Consider the following 26210-nt stretch of genomic DNA (forward strand, 5'->3'; position numbering starts at 1 on the left):
GAGGTAATTAATTCAGTTTCCCAGAGATAAGCAGAACACTTTGCATAGCAAACAAGCAAGTTTACAAAAAGAAATCCCCAACAGTTCAGTCATTTCTTACTTTAAGGCGATACAGCACTAATCACTCATGTACAAAAACAGCTTCGTTTATAAATGGAATGTTTTCAACCAAAACGGCGTTGCTCTTTGGCTCGTATTATTTCTAAGAGGAAGCAATGGCAGCCAGCTTATTACCAGGAAAGCTAGAGCTATTCTCAGTATTCTAATGCTACATCCTGCTATAGATATCAAATGATATGTCATATTGTCAGTGTATGTAAAGTGTCGGCTTACTGAACATGTACAATGACCTATCATATTTGTTCATGTTTGATGTCATTCTAAAACAGGGCTTGAAGAAATTACTGTTCTACGTCTTGAAGCAAAGGAAAGAGCACAAAAACAGCAGAGATGCTAACTTTCAATCTTGAACTGTGCCAACAAATTATACAAGTATGCACATTTATAATAAAATATTACACATTAAACATTCATTTTTTTTTTACAATATGCTAAATACACCCATAAATGTGTAAAACTTCATGGCTATCTGATACACACATACTGTTAAGAAAATACATGTACATGAAAAAAAAGCTCAAACACTATCCTTGACCAAGGCTATCAGCTTGTTCCCATACGAGCTTGTTCTTGCCACTGCACACAGCGCGCGCCCCAACACTATTACTATACCGTTAGCCTCAACGACCCTTGCGTGTGCTTTGTGTGCATGTACGTACGCCCCACACACACTTCCGCAAACAGCCGTACAGAAAGTCGAGGCGGAGGATCTGCCTCGACTTACTGTACGGCTGTTTGCGGAAATGTGTGTGGGGTGTACGTACATGCACACAAAGCACACGCAAGGGTCGTTGAGGCTAACGGTATAGTACAACAAGCGTGTCGCGGCGCGCACTCAGCGGTAGCGGGAACAAGCTCCTATGGGAACAAGCTGATAGCCTTGGTCAAGGCTAAAACAGTACAAACATGAATTCAGGCAAATTTCGAAAAAAGAAAATACATTTATAAAGAAAGGCACATTTCAGGGAATAGACAAATCGAAAGTTTAGAACAAATGAACACTCATACAATATATCAATTTTTACAAGAGATGAAAAAATATTGCATTATACAAAACATTAGCTGAAATGAATTTCAACGCTCACCATTTAATGACATAAGAGCACAAAAATAAGGCAAAGTACTGAGCAATTTCCACTGATATAAATTCACGAAAGACCAAATTTTGTCTATGAAAAGGAATGCTCATTTCAGAAGTTACAAAATAAAATGTATCAAATACTTAAAAAAAAAAACACTTTGTTTTTTTGGCAGATTATCACAAGAGACACACATTTTATAGTCTTACCACATCTATATGATCATTATGACTCACACAAAATAAGCAAATAATTAACAGCTTTTGAAAAGCAATCGTTAATGAATCAGCTTTTAACAAAATTTTCCCAGAGAGTAAACCAGTTCAACAAAAAACTTAGCTGAGACCTTTTGAAATGTTTCTTTTAAAAACAAGTTCTGGCAGCCTGCCATTACCATGGTAAAAGTAGGAACAACAGAATGGTCATCACAGTAATGTGTCTTCACATTAACAGTGCAGGTTTTTTATTGATGACCAACAACAACAGTGAATTATCCACTCTATCATCTGAGCTGGTCATCTTGTAAAAACACCACATGGGCTATTTTTCAAAATGGGTGTCCCAAACTACAGATGCACCTTTTGACAACATGTTCCAACACGGTTGAAATAGGCAACCTAGACATTTGGCATAGACAAGAGTTTCGTGTGGAGTGTCATGGCCTAGCGGTTAAGAGCACCGCACCGGACTCATGCTCTGGTGTTTCGGAGGCAGCAGAATGGTGGTTCGAGCCCGGGTCTGGACACTTGTGCCCTTAAGCAAGGCACTTAACCATTATTGCATCGTTCTTCGGATGGGATGTAAAGCCATTGGTCCCATGTGTTGTGTAATGCAATGCACGTAGAAGAACCCAGTAACACTTATTGGTAAGAGAAGGGGTTTGCCCCGGTGTTTCTGGCCTCCTGTTAAATCTCCCCTGTGGAGTATTTAGAAGAACCAATCAAATACCAAGTACAAGAGATTTCAATAAAGCCATGTCTGAATTACTGGGCTGTGGCTGGCAATAACACATGAGTCTATGGGAAGTGGCTGCAGCCACTAGCCAGTGGCTTCCATAGGTGCGCGTGTTTATTTTCCGGCCTTACAACCCATCACTTCTGTCTAATAGTCAGGTGACCCGATACGAAACCTTCTAGCCTACTTTGTCTGACTCTAAGCAATTTCTTACAAATGACAATGCACAAGTCATTAAGTTCGCTCACTAGTTCACCTACAGTTGTTGATGACTTTGTGTCCCCCGGTTATGTCTGCTTCATCATCTTGTGCAAACATCTCTCACATTACAATACAAGCCCTTGATTTGGGCACTTTGGCTTCACTCGTTGCTGATGACAAACTACTCCTGGAGTCGATGGCCTTCCGTTCCTGTTCCAGCCTCGCGACTTCGTACAGACCCTTCTCCCTGTCAGGAACAAAGAACCACATTTTGAACGGAAAGGCTGTAAAAGTTGTGCTCATTGAAACCCAGATAAAAGTTAGGAAGACTAGGTTTGCTTATATAGTCCAGCTGGACCTGAAAGTTTCCATTTAGAACATTATTTCAACTCAGTGGCTCAATCAGTCAGTCAGGCAGGCAGACATACAGGGTGAGTAAAAAAAACCCCGAAACCCAAATGTCGGGCCCATTGTTTTAGTAAAGTTCTGCATGTAGCACTTTCAAAATCTAGGATATGAAAGCCCAATTCATGAGCTTTCTTTTAGTACAAGAATCATTCAAGTCACTCATGTACTTTTCAAGTTCAATCACAAAAAAGGTGTGTGTTCTTTCAGCCAAACGAAAACAATTCAGACACATCCTAATGTGATTTGTTTTCGTTTTGCTGAAAGAACACTGAACTTTTTTGTGATCCATAGACAGAACCTTAAAACAATGGTTGTGTTTACAACTCCGTAACTTGAAAAGTACATAAGTGATTTGAATGATTCTTGTACTAAAAGAAAGCTTATGAATTGGGCTTTCATATCCTAGATTTTGAAAGTGCTACATGCAGAACTTCAGAAATGGGCCCGACATTTCGGTTTCGTTTTTTTTATTTTGGCCCACCATGTACAGACAGTCAGCCAGTGACTCAAGTCAGTCAGCCACACAATCAGTCGGTCAAATTTTTATTAAATTGTCAATTAAATGAATTTTCACTGAAGCTTATTTGTAACAAATATCCATTCCTCTGAAAGGTATAAAAATTATGAGACATGCCTTTTTGGTAAAAGGTTTTTTTTTCAAAATGCAAAGTGTGTCATTCTTTTCCTGACAGCTGAGGGCGCTGTTGCTGTGATGTCATTTTACGAACACACTTCTTTAACCAGGGGTTTTCTCTTAAAATTGTAAACCAAAATTCTGAGTATTGAAAACATTCGTGCATAAAGTTTTCTCAATGTCTTACTGTCATATACTGAAACAATAATGAATCACTAAAATTACTACAGCAAACCCCTAAAATTCTGGTGACTTTTTATGCTGAAGCAGATATGAAACTGAAGTTTCTATCTTGAATGACATCACAGTTTTGCTCATGAATATGGAAATTTGCATTAGAATAAGAAACAAAAAGGCACCAAAACACTCTGGCAATATAAAATTACAAAAAAGTTATAAAAACAAAACAAAACTCAAAGGCACATTTCAAGACATACCTTTTTGGTAAGAAATGCATTAAAAAAAAGATTCCATTACATTTTAATCGTTTTAATTCCTATACCTTTGACCCCTAGACATGGTATTCAGAACCGAGGATTCTGGGTACTTGGGGCCACCCCACGACGTCCTAGCGGGTTCCAGCTCATCGTACGTTTGATCGTTACTATGGTTACCCCTCTGTGAAGGACGAGGTCCGCTAGGAGGCTCAGGTGGGCTGGGAATAGAGGGCGCTGTTCGCTTTGGTATCGTTGAGGTTAGAAGCGCTGTGGATGCTGTGCTGTTTAAGGACTCGTATAGTCTGTCTTCACCTTGACTAGATGATAGTTCTGTGTGAAGAAAAACATGATTCCAGAATAAACTGTAAGCATTGGCTTGCATATCAGATTTCTCGTGGACACTGTAGTTAAATTATAAGATCATACACGAATACTCAAAACGAAACTGCCAAAATATTCTGAAATAGCCTACTAGATTGTAAGTTAATAACAGTCTGAAACACGCTGTGAAATTGTTGAGCCTGGCATGCTGTTATTCTCAGGAAAAGAGCAATCCTGTTTGCCCCTGTGGTATATCGTGTGCGTACGTACATCGTGCGGCTAGCTGGCCGACCGTACACGTATGAGGGCGCACTATACAGGAAGGATTAGCGCGAGGGCATTGTTCAGCTGGAACACGGTTGCAATTGAGTTACACACAAACTGATGCCAAGAAACATCCACGTTCGGCTGAAAAAATACGCAAAAGCTGGACAAGTGACAAATGCGGCAAATTCTGAATTTGTTATTAACAGGGTGAGTGTGTTTTGAAAGAATAAAACAACTATGCATGCAGTCTGAATGTGAAAATAAATTTGGTAAAAAGTCCTCACGTTCTGAGTTAATTCCCAAAGTGTGGCCTTTATTTACAGAGGTAGTCCAGTAAATTGGCCACATTTATGGGGCTAGGTATACGTATCACTTTCCAATGACAAAGCCAACACTCGGGCACTCCCTTTGACCTATGGGTTCTTTCACTTTAACAGTTGAAAATTAACATTTTTTTCTCGTGTTTTTCCAGCACCGCGCCATGGACACAAAAACATTGAACAGTTCAGTGGAACAATGTCAGTCCATTTCTTGAAATTACAACAAATACAAATGATGCTATATGCCTTTAATTAACAATGCAAACACAGAACGCACTTGTGATCTGAATGCAGCAATCTATATCTGAAATCAACTGCATCTTGTAGGGAGTAATCTGCCCTGTTTCAAAAGTTATCAAAATGATACTGCTTAAACATGGCTTCAACTCACTGACATTCTACACAAAATTGTGGATTTAGCAAATCATTTGAAAGCATGTCAGTAAACAAGTGGTAAGCCAATTTGTGTCAACATGGTGACCTTTGTCATCTTTTTTATGAAGCTCACACAAAAAAAACAGATGCATTCATAACAAAATTACAGGATTCCTTTACAGATAAGGCTGAAAATTAAAAGAATTTGTACACTTACTTCTTGATTTAATTGTTGCGTACATGGGCTCGTTGGATGAGGGATGTTCATATGTGTTGCCTAGTCCCCGCCTATGGAAAGAAATGGGATTAACAAAACTGAGATTCGAACACAGTATTGGATGATTTGAACTTAAAAACTTAAAAATATACAAATGATTGAAATAGAAGTCTTCTTTCAAGCAATGCACACAAAGTCAGATTTGATAACGTCTGAAATGATTATACTTTGTTTCAATACTACTCACCTTAGACTTCCATCTAAATGCGTCAACTCATCCGAATTATCAGAATCATCTCCAGATGAACTCCCTGTTGCATCCTCTTCGCTTGTTACATCGGTGAATGAGGAACCTTCTTGATCATCACTGTCATCATCATCATCATCATCGTCACTGTCATCATCACCATCGCTGGTAGAACTTGAGGAATCCTCGTCCGTAATGAATGTTTGGCTCGCAGAGCGCCCTCTCTTGATGACTGGGTCGCTATCGGAGAAGGAGGTCGAGTTGAATCCTTTGACCCTGGGACGCCTGGCCGTGGGAGATGATTCCATCTGGGTTGAATCATCAATGCTGCCATGGCGGAAGAAAATAATCCAAGACATTGATCAAACCTGCAACCTACAATGCAATACAGGTGTTCTACCAACCTTAGCAACCCTCGTTGGGCATCCCTTTATATTTCTTTGGTTCTCATTTCCAACCAACCCTATGTTGGGCTCCCAACCCAAGAGAAAAATACCTGCCCTTTTTTTTTATTATCGTCGACCCTTTCTGGAAAACCCAAATAAGAAAATTACAAAGGAAAACAATTATAATGAATACACAATTCAGCCAATGAGGTCCTGTGTTATTTGAAAAGATATTGAAAACGAATACCAGATTTTTTTTTGCAAAGTACGGCGGAAAGCAACCAGGGGAATCTCAGAAGATGAGAGGATGTTGCCTCTCATCATATTAGGTGTCTATAGTATACCTTAACTATGTCTTGGCTGCCACTACAGTTAAAAACGTTAGTGAGCTGTTTGGTGCAGCTGTAATGTAAGTCAACTTCATCTTGCCAAATATTGTTTTATTTTATTAGTGATACCAGTTCATGATAAGCTTATTACTGATTATAAGTTTTTTACGAAAGATGGACGGACAAACTGTAACGCGAGGTACCGTAGCACGAGTTACCGAAATACATCCCTCTCGAGATTTCATGATTGATTATTTGTTAATAATTGTTATGGTAGAACATGACCTACACCCTAGTGATGTGAGGACACTGAAAATGTTTTTTCAAACAGTGTACAGTATGAGGGAATTTTTAAATGCAGTGTATTTAAGTATTTTCCATGTCCTTTTTTGTAGCGTCAGTTACCGATGAAAATCTTATTGCCAGACCAACAGAATATTATTTTGTTGGCCTCTTTTAGTCACTTAACCTCTAGCAATCTTCTGTGAAATATCCACTCTAAATGCTTTGACTTTATAGAATGACAGCACAGAGTTGACGATGTGAGTTACCGTAAAATTGCCCAAAAGTTAGAATCACACATGACACAACTAAATTGAAAAGTCTACTATCTACACTTGGATTTTTAATTAACGTTTTGTACCTGGAAACAGTCGGTGCCGCGCCATCCTCCTCAATTTCCAATCCTTTGATATGAGAGAGAAGTCTCCTTGGCGCTGACTTGTTGGACTCGGCTGTCTTCCCTCTTTCTTCACTCTCAAGCCCGGCTAGTTTACTACGCTCAGACGTCCGTGGTCTCTTGGCCTTACGTGAGGATCTCCTACCAATCAATGAGATGTCTGTCTCGGTGTCGTACTCGCCTACGCCCTTTGTGACTGGCTCATCAAACGACCCGCTTCGTCTGCGGCCTTTCCTCTTTGATTTCCTGTAAAAGGTTTAAAGGGAATATACATCATTTGCTTTTGCTGTAATTTTCAGAAATGGATGGAATTGGGGGGTCGGTAATATATAGCAAATATAGTTACACTGACTTTTTTGAGGTTTTGGGTTCGAAAATGCTATAAACACCAAGAAAAACAATCATTTTCCTGTAGTCTGGTTCCCTGACTCCATATAAGAAGAAACAGAGTAGTTTATATACATTGTGGGATTGTAAGGTCAGGGAACCAGTCTAGCTGGCTCGTACCCTTTCATAGGTTTGTAATCGATTGCAAACAAGTGCGATGGTCAATTTGGGCCAGTATTTGAAAAAAATGCCAGTTTTTTCCAATGCTGATCGGCCGACCAGCGTTGGAAATTGATACAAAAATACCACTTTTCTGGAAAATGACAGTATACCAGGTGCCATGATTTTACAGGATGCTTTACCCTGTCATTCACTAACAGTCCAGCAAGGTATTTCAAAATGATTTGGTAGTTTTATTTTTTGATGTTTGCAAATGTTGTATTTTCCCTTTAAAAGAATGTTAATTATTAGTTCATAGCCAATTTAAAATGTATCTTAAGTTGCTGGCAAAAAATTATGACCTTTCTGCAAATAGATGACACAAAGTTTAGGTACACACTCGAGTAGAGCATGTGGGTAATTCTATGAATTTAGGGTCCAAAGTGTGACATTTTTACCGTGCCTGTTACCTTGGTACTTTGCAATTTGCCATTCAACGATCATTAAGGATAACTTTAACTGATTTTTGTATTTGTTGGATAGGTAGTTTGCTATAATCACTCTTGTACACACACACAAAGTCCAAGTAGTCTGTGGAGGCGGACCGTGTGCTGACCATTGTGTGGGCCGTTGTGCACGGCCTATTTTTGTACAATTAAAGCTCAAGTGCACACCGTGGAGTATTGAAACATATGAGGTTTCGGCAAGAAATATCGTACAAATACTGTTGAAATCATGCTTGCGAATCAGTATTTGTGGCGTTTGGCTGTATATCAAAAGGTGGCTGGGAAAATTCGACTTTGAAAATTTTGAAATTTTCGGCAAAAACAAACTTTTTTAAGGTGGTTAAGGACTACAAGAAAATTAATAATCATAGATGTCAGATGTAACAGGGACAAGAAAAAAAAGTGGACCCCAAATGTAAAGAACGACTCATATGCTGCATATGTGACATGTATGAAACCACCAGATGGTCACCATTGACTTACCTTTTTTTCTTCTTCCCGGGCACCTCCAACTTGCCTTGATTGTCCAGGCTTTGATCAAAGCTGGAGTACAGGCTAAGTCTGGTGGATGTTAACGGTGCGTAGATTGGGGATTGTATGAGCGGGATCTCTGGTGAAGGCAAACCATGCAGGCTTGCCATAGGTCCCATTAGATCCTGCAAACGATATTAGATCAAACAATGAGATTATTTTACCCTTCTGTGGACCCTTTTCAGTTCATAATAAAAACTATTAATCCATTACCACCTGTATACATACAATGTATTACAATGTATTTACTCCTAGGGTTGCAGACCAGTAAATAAACTTCCATAGACCCCAATGGTAAATGCTCCCACTTCAGAAATTCGGGAAAAATACTCACAACTCTCCAAAGTGTTCGAGACACACATCAAATTAAAGCTTATTTCATCATCTTTCATTTTCTTTTCAATTTTTTTTTTTTTTTTTTGGGGGGGGGGTTTCAACTGATGACTTTTAGGAGAAATTTTCATCCGAAATTATCACCCCTGAAAATAGTCCTGAAGCCCATCGCCATTTTGACAAACAATGCCTACACTCCATTGCAAAATAGAGCACTTTAAGGGCCCCAATTTCATCCAAATTGAACGGAACTACAAGCTCACAGTCCTGTGCACGGCTTCCACCCATATTTTTTACAAACCCTCAAATTCATGGCCCACAGCATGCTCAAATACTGAAGATTTTGAGGGCATGCAAATCGTGATTTGGCCGGCGTAGGCAATTTCGGACCGATTTACTGGTCTGCCACCCCAGTTTGGGGTGGTACAAGAACTGAAGGGATTAAGGGTGCTAGAGTCACGAGTCACTATACAAATGTATGCATTACACTCATAAAAATGTCACTTTCTTTTCTGAAGTCACAACCGGGCCCAATTTCACGGCTCTGTTAACCACAGAATTCCGCGCTTACGATCACCTTTTTGTGCTAACCGCACTTGCAGAAAAATTACGTGCCAAGCACAGAATCCTTAGTTACGAGATGAACGCATGCACAGACGCCAAAATTCCAAGCTTTTCCGTGAAATACGCTTACCGTCAGGACGAAATTTTCCGCTACAATAAGCCGGGATTTTTCTGTAACGGTAAGCAGAGCCAAGAAGTTGGACCCAGCCCTGACTGCCTTTGATGTTTTTTGCTAGACTTTCAATTCAATTCAACAGTTGGCGAAAATATTGAACAATTGTCAAAGTTCCAAGTCTGCTTATTGGAAGACCAAAATGCCTCAGTGTCTGTGGCTGCCAGCCTCGGTAGGATCAAACACTGTTCAATGGGACTAGCTACAATTACCTACAAAGTATCATTTATGTTACTGTTGACGAGACAATGAGACAATGATTTATATCTTACTAAATTGAGCAGGGTTAGGGTTAATGACGAAAGCTGTCAACAAATGTGATGCGATCAAGCTACATGAGTCGTTTGTCGACCCTGGTCGAATTTTTTTTATTACAGATTTGAAAAGGGCACAATCTCAGCATTACTGCTGTGAAAACTGCATGCTGATACCATCTTAGTAAAAAAATTATGGAAGTTGGAACACCAAGAGATGTGATGAAGTCATGTGATGATGTGGCCCTATTTTGGCCTGAATCTCCAAATGACAATTCCTGACAAACGACTCATTTAGCTTGATTGCATCACAAAATGTGAATCCATTAAAGAGGTTGTGGAATGCTAGAAGACATTTCCGTCATTTTTTGGGTATATAGCCTAAGGTGTGATGAAATAAAAACGACTATTGTTTCTGTCGTGAAATGAGTACAAAAGGTACTTTTGAGAGCTATTTTTCAGGTCCTGTTTCGAGCCGAACGTGCAATTTGTGTAAAACTCGTCGCTGCGGGCAGCAAACAAAACACAGTAAATCGTGACGTAATAAACAGGACTCGTTTATGCTACTCTGCATCGGGAGTCCTGTTTATTACGTCACGATTTACTGTGTTTTGTTTGCTGCCCGCAATGACGACTTTTACACAAATTGCACATTCGGGTCGAAACAGGCATGACAGGACTTGAAAAACAGCTCTCAAAAGTACCTTTTGTACTCATTTTATGACAGAAACAATAGTCGTTTTTATTTCATCACACCTTAGGCTACATATACCCGAAAAATGACGGAAATGTCTTCGAGCATTCCACAACCTCTTTAACAACTGCATTGTATTTCATTGCACTTATTTCTTAAAACTACAGTGCTCAGGTAGTTGGGTGCGGTGCAGGGAGTAACCGGCAAGGCAGTTTGGGGAGGTACGTGGATTGGAAATTCGTTCAAGTTTACTGACAATTACCTTCTCCGGTTCAACTAAGACAGGCACCCTGTTCTTGTAGGACTCCGCCTTGACCACACCAACTCTCTGGACCTCCAGGGCGGTGGCTAGTTTAGCGACAATCTGACGCTGGATAGAGGGATGCGCGCCTCGCTGACTGAGTTGGCCGATCGTCTCCTTGTAGTAGGAAATCGACGTATCCAGTTGACGGCGCTGATAATTCAGGTCAGCCAGCCCCTCCAAAACTTGCCAGAGGAAACTCTGAAGGCCTGTGGATTGAAGAAGACAGAGAAGATGGACCGGAATTGCTAATTATTGAGAGATCTGTGCAGTACTTAAAGTTGAGATCCCCGTGCTCTTCGACAAATTCAATTTTGTTTCTTTCAACTAATTTTCAACTTTGTATGCTTTATTCCAACCAAAAAACCTTTCCTTTTAAGGCAGTCTGCTAACTTCTGGAAAAAAAGCTTTTTGTTTTGGACACGAACAGATTCACTTTGCGAGCTGAATGGTTCCCAGTCCGTACATTATCGATACTGATTATGGGGCAGGAGCCATCCAACCCAGCGAGAACAGAAATTTTTGTCAGGCAGCCAATAATCAAAATTAAAGTAATAATTCAAGATTAACTAAACATGGGTCAATTTTTGTTGTTCGATGTCTCATTTAAAAGTGAATAACTTTTTTATTGCTAGAAAAGTTGCAATTTAGAAAAGGAATAATCTTTTTGGGATGAATTGGTCTGAAATTGCACCTCTATATGCAAACATTCCCATTTTGGAACACCAGACTTGTCCCAATTAGAAACAGTTTTGAGACGTTCTCTGCCAGATCTTGTGTCTACCTACCTGCATCTTCTAGTGTCTGGTAAGCAATGTGGTAATACTTCTCAGCATTATGATGATCTCCTAGATGCCTGTAAGCCTCAGCCAGTTGATAGAAACACTGCCCTCTAGCTTTCTTGTTCTCCAGTTTTCCTGCTCGGGAAAAGAAAAACACAGAAAATGAAAACCTGAACAATAAGTACATGTGATGATTTGAGATGTCTCAGTTCGAAATTAGCCGCTTTTATTTTCCATAGGAAAATGAAAACACAGAAAATGAAAACCTGAACAATAAGTACATGTGATGATTTGGGATGTCTCAGTTTGAAATTAGCCGCTTTTATTTTCCATAGGGAAATGAAAACAAAGTGTTGCAAAGCTTCACAGAAACTATTGAAAATAATTTGTTCCTCTGTTGCTTACCCCTGCAGCTCTAACTTTTGCCAAATATGATAACAAGATACTAAATTTGAGTTCAGAAAAATTGGTGCATGCGTTTTGAAACAAGGCTCTTTCCTGATACAGCTTAACCGTCCTAGTCTTTTGCACTTCACAACCTTTCAAGTTTTGCTAAACCACTTTTGCCCATAGAGTTAGCATCCCACCTCAAATTCCTTTGAGGTAATCTTCTTAGTTCTGTGGGTAACACTTCAAATCCCTGCACAAATCTTGTGTATGGTTAAGCTTCAGGCAAGCAGGCAGCTTCACTGCTCTCCACAGTGTTTTTGTTTTGTGCAGTGAGTCTGTGTGTGACACAGTTACTTTAACATTTCATATCCCTAAAACTGACCAGCATGGTTTTAAAGGGTTGTATATATTGCTCGGAATATTGACTTCTCAGTGTGTCACAAGAGAGCTTAAAATGTTCTCTCAGTGAACTATGAAATTCGGGATGTTCAAGGAATTACTAACTTGATTCTCAAAGGTAACCTCTTGAATCCAACAGAATTGAACAAATAAAGAACCGGCGCATTATCAAATCAGTAATCTCTCTTACCATACAATGCCGATGCCTCTTTATTGATTGCCACTGCTTTAGTGAAGTCTCCGAGGGCGCTAGACGTTTCCCCAAGAGTTAGCAGAGTCCTGGCTTCGAGTTTCTCATTCCCCCTTCCACTTTCCTGTGATGATCTCAGCATATTCAGGGCTCGATGTAACCAAACAGAGGCACTCTTGGGTGATCGGAGTTGAAAGAGGAGGGATCCCGCATCGCAGAATTGCTTGGCTAATTTTCCTGTAAGAGGGTGAAATTCAACAAGATATTTAACTACAAATTTTAGTTGAAATGCCCCATCCAAGAAGCTGATGGTGAGCTGGAACTCCCTGCACATCCATCACAAGTCCTCCAGTCCAAATTCAAATCACAAGGTATGCAACTGAGCTTTGACAAAGGCATTGCTCTGTTATTGTTCATCTATTGTTTCTTGTAACTGGACTTAAATATGGACTTGTGAATCGTCTTGTGATGAACTTGTGATGAACTCAACTGCAATGTACATCCATAAACAAAACAAGGTAATTCAAAATCATTTTTGAGGAAAGATTTCCATATACGAAGTTCACTCAACACCCTGTGTACAAACCCTATGAGATTGGACTGAACAATTCTAAGTGTTTTCTAAGAAAATGCTCAAATTGACTTTGATGACATGAAATTGCTATCTGGGGGCTTGTTAGTCAATACAGAGGAAAGTTAGTGAACTTCGTATATGGAAATCTTTCCTGTAAAATTATTAGAACATGTTTTCAACAGACAATGTCATTTTGACAAGTGATTGTATGTACCTGAGTCAGTGTTAGCGTCTTGAATCTTTGAATACAATTTGTCTAGGTCTTTAAGCACACCAAGGCCCTTCTCTGATTTCCCTCCGTCGTGAAGATTCTTTGCCTGACGAAGCATCATCCTCCCAGCCAAGAAAACACGCCCCGAGGTAAGATAACCTTTCCCGGCATCACGAAAACACTCTGCCGCCTTCAGAGGTTGGGAAAGCTTCACATACTGCTCTCCTAGTTGTTGGCAAGAATCGGCAAACCCCCTGAACTCGGAGCATTCCCTGAAGACATCAGCCGCATTAGTGAAGTATCGCAATGCACCCTGAAAGTCTCCTTTCATGGAATAAGCAAGTCCAAGATTAAACAGAATGTCCCCACTTAGTGTTTCAGTTTTCGGCAGTTTTTCTGCCTCCACGGTTTTCAATGCATGTTCTAAGTGTTTGATCGCTTGATCCGCATCGCCCTGTGACAGAAGCGCTGCTCCAAGGTTACAAGCGCACGAGATGAGGACCTCATGTTTCCCTGATGTCTTAGCAATCTCATAAGCTTCTTGGTACTTGACGATGGCCCTGCTGATGTTACGTTTGGTGACCTCTGTGCTGCCCTCTTTTGTTAACATTTCCACATCATCATATTCCTGTGACAAATCCATGACTGGTATCTCCTGTAGAAAATTATCCTGAAAATGTAAAGCAACAAACTTTATGAAATATAATGATAGTGGATATTTTGCCGGAGGTAATGACGGCAAACTAACGATTACTAAAGGTTTGCCGGCGGCAATCCATATCAACAGAGGGCGCTGTACTCTTTAAAATAGGGCTGAATTATAAGATGTATTAAATTCCCACCAAAAGTTGTGTAGCACGTTTGGTGTAATGGTTAAGCAAAGGCTCTAGTAAGCGGGATGACTCGCGTTCGATTCCGACCGCACCACATTTTAAAGTTTTTTTTTCTCATCCCCAAATAAATAAGAATATTCTTCTTTATTTTTTTAACATGTCTCAAACATTTTTTGCAGAGTATTAACATTTTCTTTTTCAGATTTGTGGCTCTGGAGGATTTTTTTAAAAAGGGAAATAAAGTCCGAAATTATAAAATGGTCTGAATCCCATCTTGTGAATACGAGGTAACAACGATAATTTTGGCATGGAGCCAGACTAAAACTTGTCACCGGAAAATGTTTTAAGTACAAAAAAAACAGTAACTGCACATGTTCAGTGCATATCCGGCAAACTAACGTTTACTAAAGGTTTGCCGTCTCCGGCAAAATATACACTGCCAAATATAATTCATTAAGGTAAGACAAACCATAACCAAATCTTAATATAAATGGATACAGATGGATCTTAGTTTAACTTAATAAATGCCTACAGGAAAGTTCAAGTTCAAGTAAACTAAATCAAAACAAAACATTCTTTGCAAAAATCTGCACTACTACTACTTAATTTGTTTTACTATTAGTTTTACCAAAATGTCTTCCTTGTATTTTCCACACAAGCAAGTGTCTCATATATCATATTTACCTGCGCACGTCAGTTTCGCCAGCCACATTTCAAAACTCTCCATATTTTTCAATGCGCGGCCTTGCCCTTAAAATCGCCCGCACACACACATACACTGAATGAATTGTTCATATCGTTTGGACAAAAATATTAGGCTAGCATGGCTAGTACTACTACTAGTATTCCTCCGATAAACTGGCTAGATCTAATTGCCTTACTACCTGGATTTTTTTTATTCCCGAGGTCTCACCAATAAGCATGATAAAAAAAATAATTATTTATTTAGTATGACTATGATCTAGCGATAATTACCCATATTTCATCAGCTACGCCTACGCACCTGTTGACATGCTGGATGATTGATGTCGATGTCATGGAAGTCGTCAACACTTGCCAAACAACAGTCCGGATCAACAATAATAAGATAAGTATTCAAATAGTGTTAATAAAAAAATTAAAATTTTATTATTACCTATTCCAAAATTATTAAAATCATTTTAAAAATATTTTTTATTCTAAAATAGTTGAAATTACTTTTAAAAATTTGTATATTATTGTTTTTATAATATATACGTAGTGATTGATTTTAATTGAGTTATTTGGCTAAAATATAGGCTGGTAGCCAACCAATCATTTTCTGTGTTGGAGTATGGTCGCGGTCTCACTGCATTGTCTATCTATTGTATTTTGCGACCTTTGACCTATTGGTGTAACTGACCAATCACATCCCGACATCCAGGCATGTCTCTTTCTCCGTGCTGAGCATACGACAAGGTAAAGATGTTACATTTTGTGACATAAATTACTCAATTTACCATATTTTGGAAATGCTAATCTTCCCCAAATTATGAAGAAATTTAATTAAGATCTTGTTGAATTTATGCATGTCATTTCAAAATAATTTTGGGTTGGGTTCTGTGTGAAAACGGCGACTGAACTTTCGTAGTGGATTGTGCATTGCACAAATCATCACAAATCGTGATGATTTTGTTGCCCAGATTCCGGACAATAGTCAGATATTGGACTCGTGACATGAGTTAAAATATAAAAACTGATGATTTAATTTTATTTTAAAAAATATAAATTGATTGTTTTAATTTAAAACAAATAAGAACAATTTAACATGTTTAACGCATTTTCTCACAACTTTTTGTTTCACTTTTACCATGTTTACTAGTTTTAGGCCCTAACGCCAACGGTTTTCATTGTTTTGTATATAGGCATAGGCCTATCTCCATGATCTCTCTTCAAGTTCGGTTCATACTCGGCGCGAAAGCGAATGCGAATTTGTGACGTCGCGGCAACTATTCGCGCTGCAAATTCGTAAAAGTTTAACATATTTCAACTCGGGCGAATTTCGCAGCGAATGTTTCATGACGTCAAATTCGCTTCGCATTCGCAGTCGCATTCGCGTGAAGTATGAACTGGGCTTTAGAATTCAGGGGCTCCACGCTACGTGTACGTGGAGCCCCATAGTTCTAGACTAGGGGTATTTTATTTGTGCAACCTTTACAAGACAAGGTAAGTTTTTGTGTTTTTGATCCACTCCCGTTGTCTGTTGGTAAAGTAAAGGCAAGTTGCTTCAAGTACTTGCTAATTTTGAAGTTACAGACCTCGCTTTCATTTTAGTCCTTTTATTTTAACTTTTAAAAATAACTTTTTCAAAGTTCAATGTTTAGCATAAACATGTTCTTTTAATTCTTATGGTACGTACTGTCTTTGTAATTTTGAACAGCATGTTTTGATAGGAAATAAGATTTCCTTGTCAATTTTCCAGTTGATGCCAAACAAATCAAAGTGTTTTTTTTCTTGCATTTGGCAAATGCCAGCTTTATTTTCATGTTATATATGTAGATATATTAATGTTTATCCCCAAATTTCCACAATTTAATATCACTAACTAGTCAAAGTGACACCAGTGAACTAAAAGTGAAAGTTTTGTTCTCTCATAGAAAAGGGGCCTATGACTCACAATTGCTAGTTACTGAATTAAAATTAAGGTTCCAAAAAAATAACATAAGCTAAAAGTCTGAAAACTTTGATTTTGTTTCAGTCTATGTGCTTTATTATAGTGATTTTTCTTTCTAAAACAATAATTGGTATTTCAGTAGTAATATTATAAACATACTTGCTTCAATAATTTTTGAAATAGTTTCATTGCACATGTTTCAGCATACCCCATCGTCTAGTTTTTTTACGTTAATGCCTGCTGAAAATGTTTTGAGGGAAAATCGAAATTTTTTGATAGAGGCATCATTTATCAATGAATAAAAATGGCCTCTCTTCTTGAACAGAAGTAAACATGTAGTAGGATTTTTATGTCTTAAATACACTTAAAACAGCTTTCTTGCCATGTAACTATTACTTTCCACCTACTTTGTAGCAGTAAAAGGGAGAAATTTCAACATTTTAGTTTTTATGCTAATGAAAATTTCCATATTCATGAGCCAAAGTGTGATGTCATTCAAGGCAGAACAGTAGTGTCTCCATAGCTTTGTGTACAAATATATATCAAACTTTTCTTCATTTTCTTCAAGTTCCACTTTTTTGTTTATCATGTTAAACAGCTTGTTTGGACAATGGTAGTTGCCAATATTTCTTCAAAACTTTCTAATTTTTGTACTGTTCATATGCACTTTTTACAAGGAGTGCCTTGTGTGTGACAAAAGCAAAATAGCGCCCTCTTACATGTACCGATGAAAGGATTTTCTAATAATTGAAAAACTACCACTTTCTTGTCACTTCCAATGAAAACAAGTATTAAGATCTTGTATGTATTGTTGCAACGCATAGTAATGTGCATGAAAACAAGATGAGCTGAATTTCCATTGCATGTTTCCTTTAACAAAAAATCTTTCTGTCTTGCTCAACAGATGAGGTTGCTGTTTGTGCTTGGTTTGTTGTGCCTCGTGGGGCTTGGCTACTCCCAGGATTCCGGAGCTAAGCTCCTGGCATCCAAGAACATCTTGAATGAGTGGCTGGTGGAAGGACGTGACCTGACCATACGCTACAGCATCTACAATGTTGGCAGCAGGTATTACGAGCTAATCAATCAGCCCTAACCCTGCTCGATGCAATTCTCAAGGACCCCACGGTTGCTGCTGAATCATGAGACCTGCTGCATCCAATGGGTTCCGACAGCAAGAACCAAATATTTTTGGGGTCTGTTTTACTGCTCAGAACAACAAATCCAATAATTTGCTGTTGGAATTTTTTTTGGATTCAGTAGGTTAGGGTTAAAATGTAACATTACCGCTATTATAACCCCTTCCCTCCTGGGTATTTTGGCTAAAAAAAACAGCCAAAAGCAGCAACATGCAACACTTGTCTAACTGACAAGCCTGCCCAGTGCAGCAAGATCCATCAGGCCAAAAGCCTCAAGGCCAAACTGCCTCGGAGTCCGTGGTCCCCGAATGCAGCAGGATACAACTGTGGCATTGTTCTATGGGACTAGCTCTCATTGTCTCAGAAGTGGCCGTTTATACACTGATGTTGGTAGCTGAATGCATCAAAGTGCACCAGACTTTTCCACCTGATGCACTGTGTTGCGTCTGGTAGGGTTATGGATAAAGTGCAAAAGGTGCATGTGAGTTTGTTTCTGCATTCAACAGGGGACGTTGAACAATAGAGGACAATAGGGTCCCCAATTCCCGAGAGGTCCCCAATTTGGATTTGTGTACACAAAATATGGGAGGTCTTCCTAAAAAGTTTGTGTACATACAAAAGATGGACAATAGGGGGTCCCCAATTGCAGGCAATTACACATTTGTGGGTGTGTGTGTGTGTGTGATCTGTTACACGGTACCCTGTGGAGACATGCGCACAATAGGGAACAAAAGATTGTAAACGTCTCCACAGGGCAATTTCTATAAGTGAATACATCTCCACAAGGTTATCACGAAATAGATATATGGATTTTACTCAAAAATTAGGAATTTCCAAGGCGTGTTGATCCGTCGCCAATCGAAGTATTTTATGTAAGGGATATTAAGTCCAAATTTTGGCCCAGGAAATTAATTCTGGTTCAAATAGGAGTCAAACTCGAAAACTTTAGTACACGAGAACAAAGAAAAGACTCCACAAAGATACACATTTCAGTAGGTGTGTGTTCATAAGTTGATTGCCTATGTAGCAGGCAACAGGCAGTACCTCTCCCCCATGAAGCGGGCGACAGCTAGCAAAACCAACTCTCTCGCAAATTAGGCGACAGGCGGTGCAGCTGTTACGCCACAACGATGGCAATGTTCCCAACTATAGTTGAAAATAGGTGGGGCAATTCCAAACTACCGTTGAGACGATCCTAACTGTAGTTGGGATCGTCCCAACTATAGTTGGGACGATGCCACAGTTGGGGCGTAACAAGCCACCTACCCCACAAAGTGGACGAGGCAAAGCCTCCAGCATAATGAATGCAAGTGATGACATACAGGAGCTAATTACATTACGTTGAAATCTCCATGTAAAATAAACATTACAAATTCATTTATTTACCTGTCATGATTTTATTTTCCCTCCAGTGCTGCTCTGAACGTTGCCTTGGCTGATGAAACTTTCCACGATTCTGACTTCCGTGTCATCAGTGGCCAGACCCGTGTACAGTGGGATAGGATTGCACCTGCCAGTAACGTGACACACACCGTGATCCTACAACCAATGAAGTCAGGCTATTTCAATTTCTCATCAGCAACTGTCATGTACCAACCGTCTGAAGATGCCGAACCAATAGTATGAAAGGTTTTCATTCATTTTTACAAAAGACCTGGAAATTATTGATCATGTAATTTCCGGGCAAGCTAATACCATCACTTGTAATTGTCTGTCATCTACTTCATGTTTAATCCTCCTACTGTCTGAACAGTCACAGACAGTCAAAAAATCAATCCTCTTCCCCTGCCATGCTTTTTACACAGGCTAGTCACCAACAGTCAGATCATATTTTAAGCTAGCACTCTGACTAGTCAAATTCAGTCAACTGTCAAAAGCAGGCAAGTGGTAGGCACAGCTGGCTTATCAATCACCTGCAGTCAAAGCATATCAAGCGTATCAAGTTACAAAAACAGTCACAGCCAGTCAATCCTGCTTTATGTAGGCTCAGAGCTCTTAAGTTGTCTTAACTGTCAAAAACAGTCACTTGACTGATTTTGACTGAAAGGACAACTTTGCACAGAGTATATGCATACCTGCCAACCATTCCGATTTTAGCGGAATTATTACGATTTTTTAAAAACACGATACGAACTCGAAACTCAACATCGATAGCATTAGCATGCATCTCAAAAAAAGATATGTGCACGTTATTATTGTTATTATTTATTTGACTTCAACAAACAAATACAGACAGTAAAACAAAATGAATTTAAAAAAAAAATTATTAATTTTTTTTTTTTTTTTAAATTATCTTTTGGCCTACAGTACATTATTATTCACAACAAGAATGGTATGCACATGTAAACCATGTACCTGTACTCGATGTTGGTAAAGCTGGTACATACACTTTGATAATAGGAGCAGTTGAAAATGACCGCGCGGGTTGATTACTAATTGGGATTTTGAAAAGTTGGCAGCTATGTATATGTTTGCATAGGAGGGTTAAAATGTACCTTTTTCTCACAAGTGTTCCCCCTTTTGATAAAAGCTGAACCTATGAAAGGTAAAAAGTACAGAAAGTTCCAAGCAGATGGCAACACCATATTTTCTGTAGTGCATGCCAGAGATTCACCCCCACCCACTTTATATCAAACCCTCCCCCCAATTTCTGACAGCTAGATCCACCCCTGGCTACCCACAGTTGCATATACCATAACAGTAACTGGTTAACTGGTCCAGTCAAACATTGTTTTGGAATGCAAGTACAACATGTATTACAATGTTTTCTTTGCCAGTTGTAACATAAAATGGTCCATTGTTTCATGGGATCAGTGGTCATTTTGTGAGAAAACAATTAAACCGGTTTGTGCCGGAGGCCGTGATAACATACACTTGCTGTTTTTTGCACAGGCACGGCTGATTGGTTAAAACGTCAAAATTGCTTCGACTTGCCTCTGGGTGACGTCTAAACACGCTAATCCCTCGTGCCTTTTTTATACACACACAAAGTCCATGAAGTCTGTGGAGGCGGACCGTGTGTTGATCTTGAATTGGCAGTTGCCTATGGCCTATTGTTCAACAATTTACGCTCCAGTGCACACCTCGGAAACATATGAGGTTTTGTCAAGAAATATTGTACAAATACTGTTGAAATGACTTTTGTGAATCAGTATTTGTGGCGTTTGGCTGTATATCAGAAGTTGGCTGGGAAAGTTTGCCTTTTTAAAATGTTGAAATTTTCGGCAAAAATAAACCCGGCATGAAGTGGTTAATATAAAATGAACTTATTTGATTTTTTTTCATGTTCAGATTGGCTACACCAGCTCACCAGGAGAGGAGGGTATTGTGCCTTTCAAGGACTTTGACAGAAAATTCTCACCTCACTACGTAAGTCATATAGTAAATTATACTGCAGTTTGTCGTCCTTTGTGCACGATTGTATTGGGCATTGATACTGTGACAGATACACATTTTATGTGGGGTTATGTGCCACTTGTAAAGATTGATATTGACCCTAATCCCAAATTAGACATTTATAAAATCATTAACTCATCTTTGGTATGCTAGGTTTGATTTGGCAGCACATAACTGATGTAATGCATAACAATTGGAATTAAAAAAAAAAAGTTTTAGTGGTGTACATTTATGGGTAGTTTCAAGTGGCTAGATCGCGGGCTTCGGAAATAAATTCTTTGACTTCAACACAGAGACAAGGGCCCACACGTTACCCGTAAAACTAAAAGAAACCCAACTCCAAAATTTAAATCCCGGAAGTTGTCTGAAGGGCTTTATAGCTTTACGGTGTAAACTGCAACTTTTGCGAGCATCATCTGTCGCGCATTAAAATGCACATAAACTCGAAATCTGTTGTGGTTTTCCATGTAGCCTGGTTTTCATTTTGAAAATTCCCCACAAATGGCGTGCAAAATCTTTCTTTTTCATTGTCTGAGAAGTAACTAAGTAATTTGTAAAGTTGGTTACGGGTACCAGATCCATAACCTGCAGCAGTTGGGTACTCGGGTACCCGGTTCTGATGCACACCCCTAGTTAGTTTTGTTGTGCAACACCCAGAAAGCACTTACATACATCTTCAAAATGATGGATTTGAAAAATTCCCTCTTCAAGATGAACATTGCACAGTTTTCTTTACCTTTGCAACTGATAATGTTACAGTGACGGAGCATCTATGAATGATCTCTGATCACATTTCTGGCTTGTCTTATTTTTTCAGGTGGACTGGGGAGCTTTTGCCGTCATGATACTGCCCTCTATTGGCATCCCATTTCTATTATGGTACCGCAGCAAATCAAAGTATGAGAACGCGGCACTGGCAGCCAAGAACAAGAAGCACTAGCATCCTATGCAACTCCAGTAGAATTACCCATTCCCCTCCCCCTCCTACTCCCCACCCTCCCCCACCCCCACCCCACCCCTGGCCCTTGGCCCGACACAAACTTCCTTTAGTAAACCTTTAACATATTGGATCACCAAGAGGAATAGCCCTTCGACGAGACAAAATGACATCACTGTGTTTTAATCATGTGACCCTTTGTATGGGAGCTAAGTGGAGATTGTATCCTCTCGTCCTCACTTGGCTCCCATAAAAAAAACATTTAGTACAGTGTGAACAAAGCATAGCTCATTTTGTTTCAGGGTTTTTAGAGTGGAGAAGTCATGGGATAAACCTTTAGTAGTAGATTTAGTATGACAACATTGAATGTAGAAAAGTCACAAATCGGTGTAGTTGACTCTCTTTACTACAAACACTGTTAATACAAGTTCTGGTTATAGCAAACATAAAACTTTGGTCCGGACTGTGCATTTATGTGCACAGTGAATTGGACCAGCACTCCACTTAGTACACAATTCTGCTATAACAAACATTTTGGCTGGGTTTGTATTAACGAGAGTCGACTGTATTCACTATGCAGGATTTGGCTTTATTAGAGTAGTCCTAATCTCGAAAAATAGATCAATAAGTTGAATTAATGGCCAGGGGTTATTTAAAGATACTACTAATTTTGATTAAGACATTTTCGTTTAGACTACATTTTTTTTGATTTCCATATTTATGTTTTCAGAACTGCCTTATCTACAAATTTTCATATGAAATTTTACATTCCTGTTGGTGATCCAAAGCATCTTTTTTGTCTATTCTTCTGGAATCAGCATGGATCATGCGGAGGATATAATAAAAGAACGATGTGTTTTAATAAACCCTATGTTGTTGGAGTTCTATCATTGCTATGATCTTCTGTGTATTATATTTGAAGTAATCCCTTGGTGACTAGGCCGAAGTATCGCTGAAGGGGGGGGGGGGGGGGGGTGTTGCATGCCTTCACTCAACCCAACCCACGTCATACTCCCCCCCCCCCCTTTTCTTTAAAGCTGGATCTGCCCCCTGAGATGCTCAAATGGACTTCAAAGTTTAAAAAAGAGAAAAATAATATAGAGGGCGCTTTACTGCTTTACAATTTCTATCTTGTGAAAATTCAAACCCAACATTCACTAATGTTACTTGGGCTTGATAAATCCCTGCAGAAAAAAAACCCCAGTGTGACACATTGAGGGGTTAATAGCTTAGGAATCAAGGATGATGGAACAATGGAGGAAGGAATCTTCCATGATTGAACCATATAGAGCAAGGAACAGATTTGCTCTACGATAGAACTATCTGAATAATTTTATAATGATAAGTATAGTTTTCAAAAGGGGGAATCCCCAAACCTTACTATAAAATCGATCATGTCGTAAAACGTTAAAAGATCTACATGTATTGCAGTACAAAAATAAGAATGTGGCATAATAATTTCCCCTTTTTTATGACGATGTGAGTTGGAATTTGGCAGTTCGTTACACCCCATCCCAATTAATTTACGACCGTCATACGCCCACCTTTGACTTGACTCATGCCATTTCTTTTGTCCTCAATCAAAGTTCTGCTATGAACTTTACCGTGGGTGTTATGAACCGCGTTGTAGAATAAAATCACAAAGAACACAAAGGATTAGAACAAGTCTAATATATGAAGTCTGACATTCGACTCTAGCCGGCTACCATTGCGTAGCATCACACGGTGAAAACGGGAAGGTAGTCCGGTTCCGCCGTTATACTGCAGGTCAAAAGAACATGGCGGAGCTCAGTAAAGTCACTTGATCGTATCGCGAAGGCTGGATTCTGATAAGGTTTTCCGCTGTAAATTGGGATACTTCCTGGAAACCGTCATGAGCAAAAATGAAAAGCCAACTTTTAAGTCCTACTTGCATAGTAGCGTCTACGTCGAACCCAAGAAGGTGAGTTTGGGAATGGGAAGAGGGTGGTTCCGGGTGCCGAATTGTATTGGTCGTCCAATTTTGTCATTGGTTTTATTGCGTTTTATTGCGGAATAGAAAACTAAATTTCTGGTGGTCAGGTGGTTACCATTTGCCTTGTTCAATTTTCAAAGTGAAATTGTGTGGAAAAAATGTTGCAACCTGACGCCACTGTTTTCTTCATATATCATCTCAATGAAGGTCATTCATTGCAAAAATGATGATAAGACATGAATCTGGGACTGAGAAACATTTCCAATTTTGTTATGTTATTGTTAGGAAAAGATAGTGGATATTTTGCCGGAGGTAATGACGGCAAACTAACGATTACTAAAGGTTTGCCGGCGGCAATCCATATCAACAGAGGGCGCTGTACTCTTTAAAATAGGGCTGAATTATAAGATGTATTAACTTCCCATCAAAAGTTGTGTAGCACGTTCGGTGTAATGGTTAAGCAAAGGCTCTAGTAAGCGGGATGACTCGCGTTCGATTCCGACCACACCACATTTTAAAGTTTTTTTTTCTCATCCCCAAATAAATAAGAATATTCTTCTTTTATTATTTTAACCTGTCTCAAACATTTTTTGCAGAGTATTACATTTTCTTTTTCAGATTTGTGGCTCTGGAGGATTTTTTTTAAAAGGGAAATAAAGTCCGAAATTATAAAATGGTCTGAATCCCATCTTGTGAATACGAGGTAACAACGATAATTTTGGCATGGAGCCAGACTAAAACTTGTCACCGGAAAATGTTTAAGTACAAAAAAACAGTAACTGCGCATGTTCAGTGCATATCCGGCAAACTAACGTTTACTAAAGGTTTGCCGTCTCCGGCAAAATATACACTGCCTTTGGAAAATACTTTAAAAAAATTCTTGACTCTCCATAGACTTTGTACACAATCGCGGAAGTGGCGTCAGGTTGCAACTTTTTTTCCGAAACTGTATGAGTAAAGTGCCTACCTATCAGTTATTTGACTTTTTATTCTTGGCCAGTTTGTGTATGTTTACGGTTTTTTTTCTTTTTAGGCCTAGCATGCCTAGTGTTTGTGATTTATCAATAAAGCAAAACTAAGAAAAGTTACATTTTTTGGGGAAAACTCATGAACTTATGCCCATTTGGCACAATATCATGGGTATTAAAAATAAGGCCAAGTAAAAAACTAAACCAGTTTCTCGTCCTTTCTCAACCTTTTTTTTCCCCCAGCCTTCTCCTTTTAAAAATATTTTTAAGGTCTATATAAATATTTTTTATATCTGGTTCTTCAAGTTCCAGCAAAATTGTAGCAATGTATGGACGTTCAGAATCTGTTAAAAAGTTTTTACGGCTCATTTTGGACAGAAAAGTATCGGCAAAAGAGTCAAGAAAATGGAAGCATCCATCTTGGATAATCTGCCATCTTGAAGGAAAAAAAAGGCCGCCTCCTCCTTTATTAAAAAAGCCCGGACAAGAAACTATTTCCTTTTTTACTTGGCCTAAACGGTAAATTCAATATCAAAATGCACAGTTTAATTTTTTTGTATTTTCAACTTGACTGGATTTGTAACCAAATGCTTACAGTTACAGTACAAACATTTATATGCCATTTTTTATAATTACATGTATAGCCATAGAAACATTAAATATTTTTAACAAAAAATTGGGTTGTTCCATCTATGTTACTATAATTATGGGAGAGCTGCTGTTTTTCATTTAATTTTTAAAACAATTTTTAAAATTTGGTATTGCAATGCTCAGCTCAAAAGATCAAATTGATGAATACTCATTAAAACAGTCACAATTAGTCGTGGGTTTTTGAGCAATCTCATTGAAAACTCGGTCATATCTCCTCTATTGCAATTCTATTGAAATCATTATTTTTCCGCAGACAGATACACCGATAAGTTTGACACATTGTTTTCTTTAATAGTTTCATCTTGAATAATGTGTGCTGTAATTGTCAGGATTCACAATGCA

The 26210-nt window shown here is 38.9% G+C and overlaps 3 protein-coding genes across 5 annotated transcripts in view; 2 read left to right on the forward strand and 1 right to left on the reverse strand.

Moving 5' to 3' along the window:
• Nucleotides 1-2300: 2300 nt before the first annotated feature.
• Nucleotides 2301-15275, reverse strand: LOC119741481. 2 transcript variants are annotated; one of them, XM_038217241.1, is made up of 11 exons: nt 15170-15275; nt 13365-14031; nt 12577-12813; nt 11604-11732; nt 10777-11024; nt 8450-8622; nt 6939-7220; nt 5581-5907; nt 5334-5404; nt 3899-4163; nt 2301-2601 (listed from the first exon to the last, which is right to left on the reverse strand). In XM_038217241.1, the coding sequence occupies exons 1-11, from the start codon at nt 15230-15232 to the stop codon at nt 2475-2477; spliced, it is 2589 nt and encodes an 862-aa protein (XP_038073169.1). In that variant the 5' UTR covers nt 15233-15275; the 3' UTR covers nt 2301-2474. The 2 variants fall into 2 exon arrangements, with proteins under 2 accessions (XP_038073169.1, XP_038073170.1); XM_038217242.1 differs by lacking the exon at nt 15170-15275 and adding an exon at nt 14879-14988.
• A 220-nt stretch (nt 15276-15495) lies between these two features.
• On the forward strand, nt 15496-23161 carry LOC119741664 (translocon-associated protein subunit beta-like). Its single transcript, XM_038217504.1, has 5 exons — nt 15496-15631; nt 17731-17891; nt 19375-19582; nt 21254-21331; nt 22176-23161. The coding sequence occupies exons 2-5, from the start codon at nt 17731-17733 to the stop codon at nt 22296-22298; spliced, it is 570 nt and encodes a 189-aa protein (XP_038073432.1). The 5' UTR covers nt 15496-15631; the 3' UTR covers nt 22299-23161.
• An 855-nt stretch (nt 23162-24016) lies between these two features.
• The window catches only part of LOC119740606 (myotubularin-related protein 10-B-like), a 41579-nt gene continuing 39385 nt past the window's right edge, over nt 24017-26210 (forward strand). The window contains exon 1 of one of the 2 annotated variants that reach the window (XM_038215966.1): nt 24017-24237. In XM_038215966.1, the coding sequence (XP_038071894.1) occupies nt 24169-24237 (69 nt within the window). In that variant the 5' untranslated portion in view covers nt 24017-24168. The remainder of the gene's footprint in view (nt 24238-26210) is intronic. The other variant, XM_038215965.1, reaches the window with a different exon arrangement.

This window comes from Patiria miniata, unplaced genomic scaffold (genome assembly GCF_015706575.1).
Source record: "Patiria miniata isolate m_02_andy unplaced genomic scaffold, ASM1570657v1 HiC_scaffold_5, whole genome shotgun sequence".
NCBI lineage: Eukaryota > Metazoa > Echinodermata > Asteroidea > Valvatida > Asterinidae > Patiria > Patiria miniata.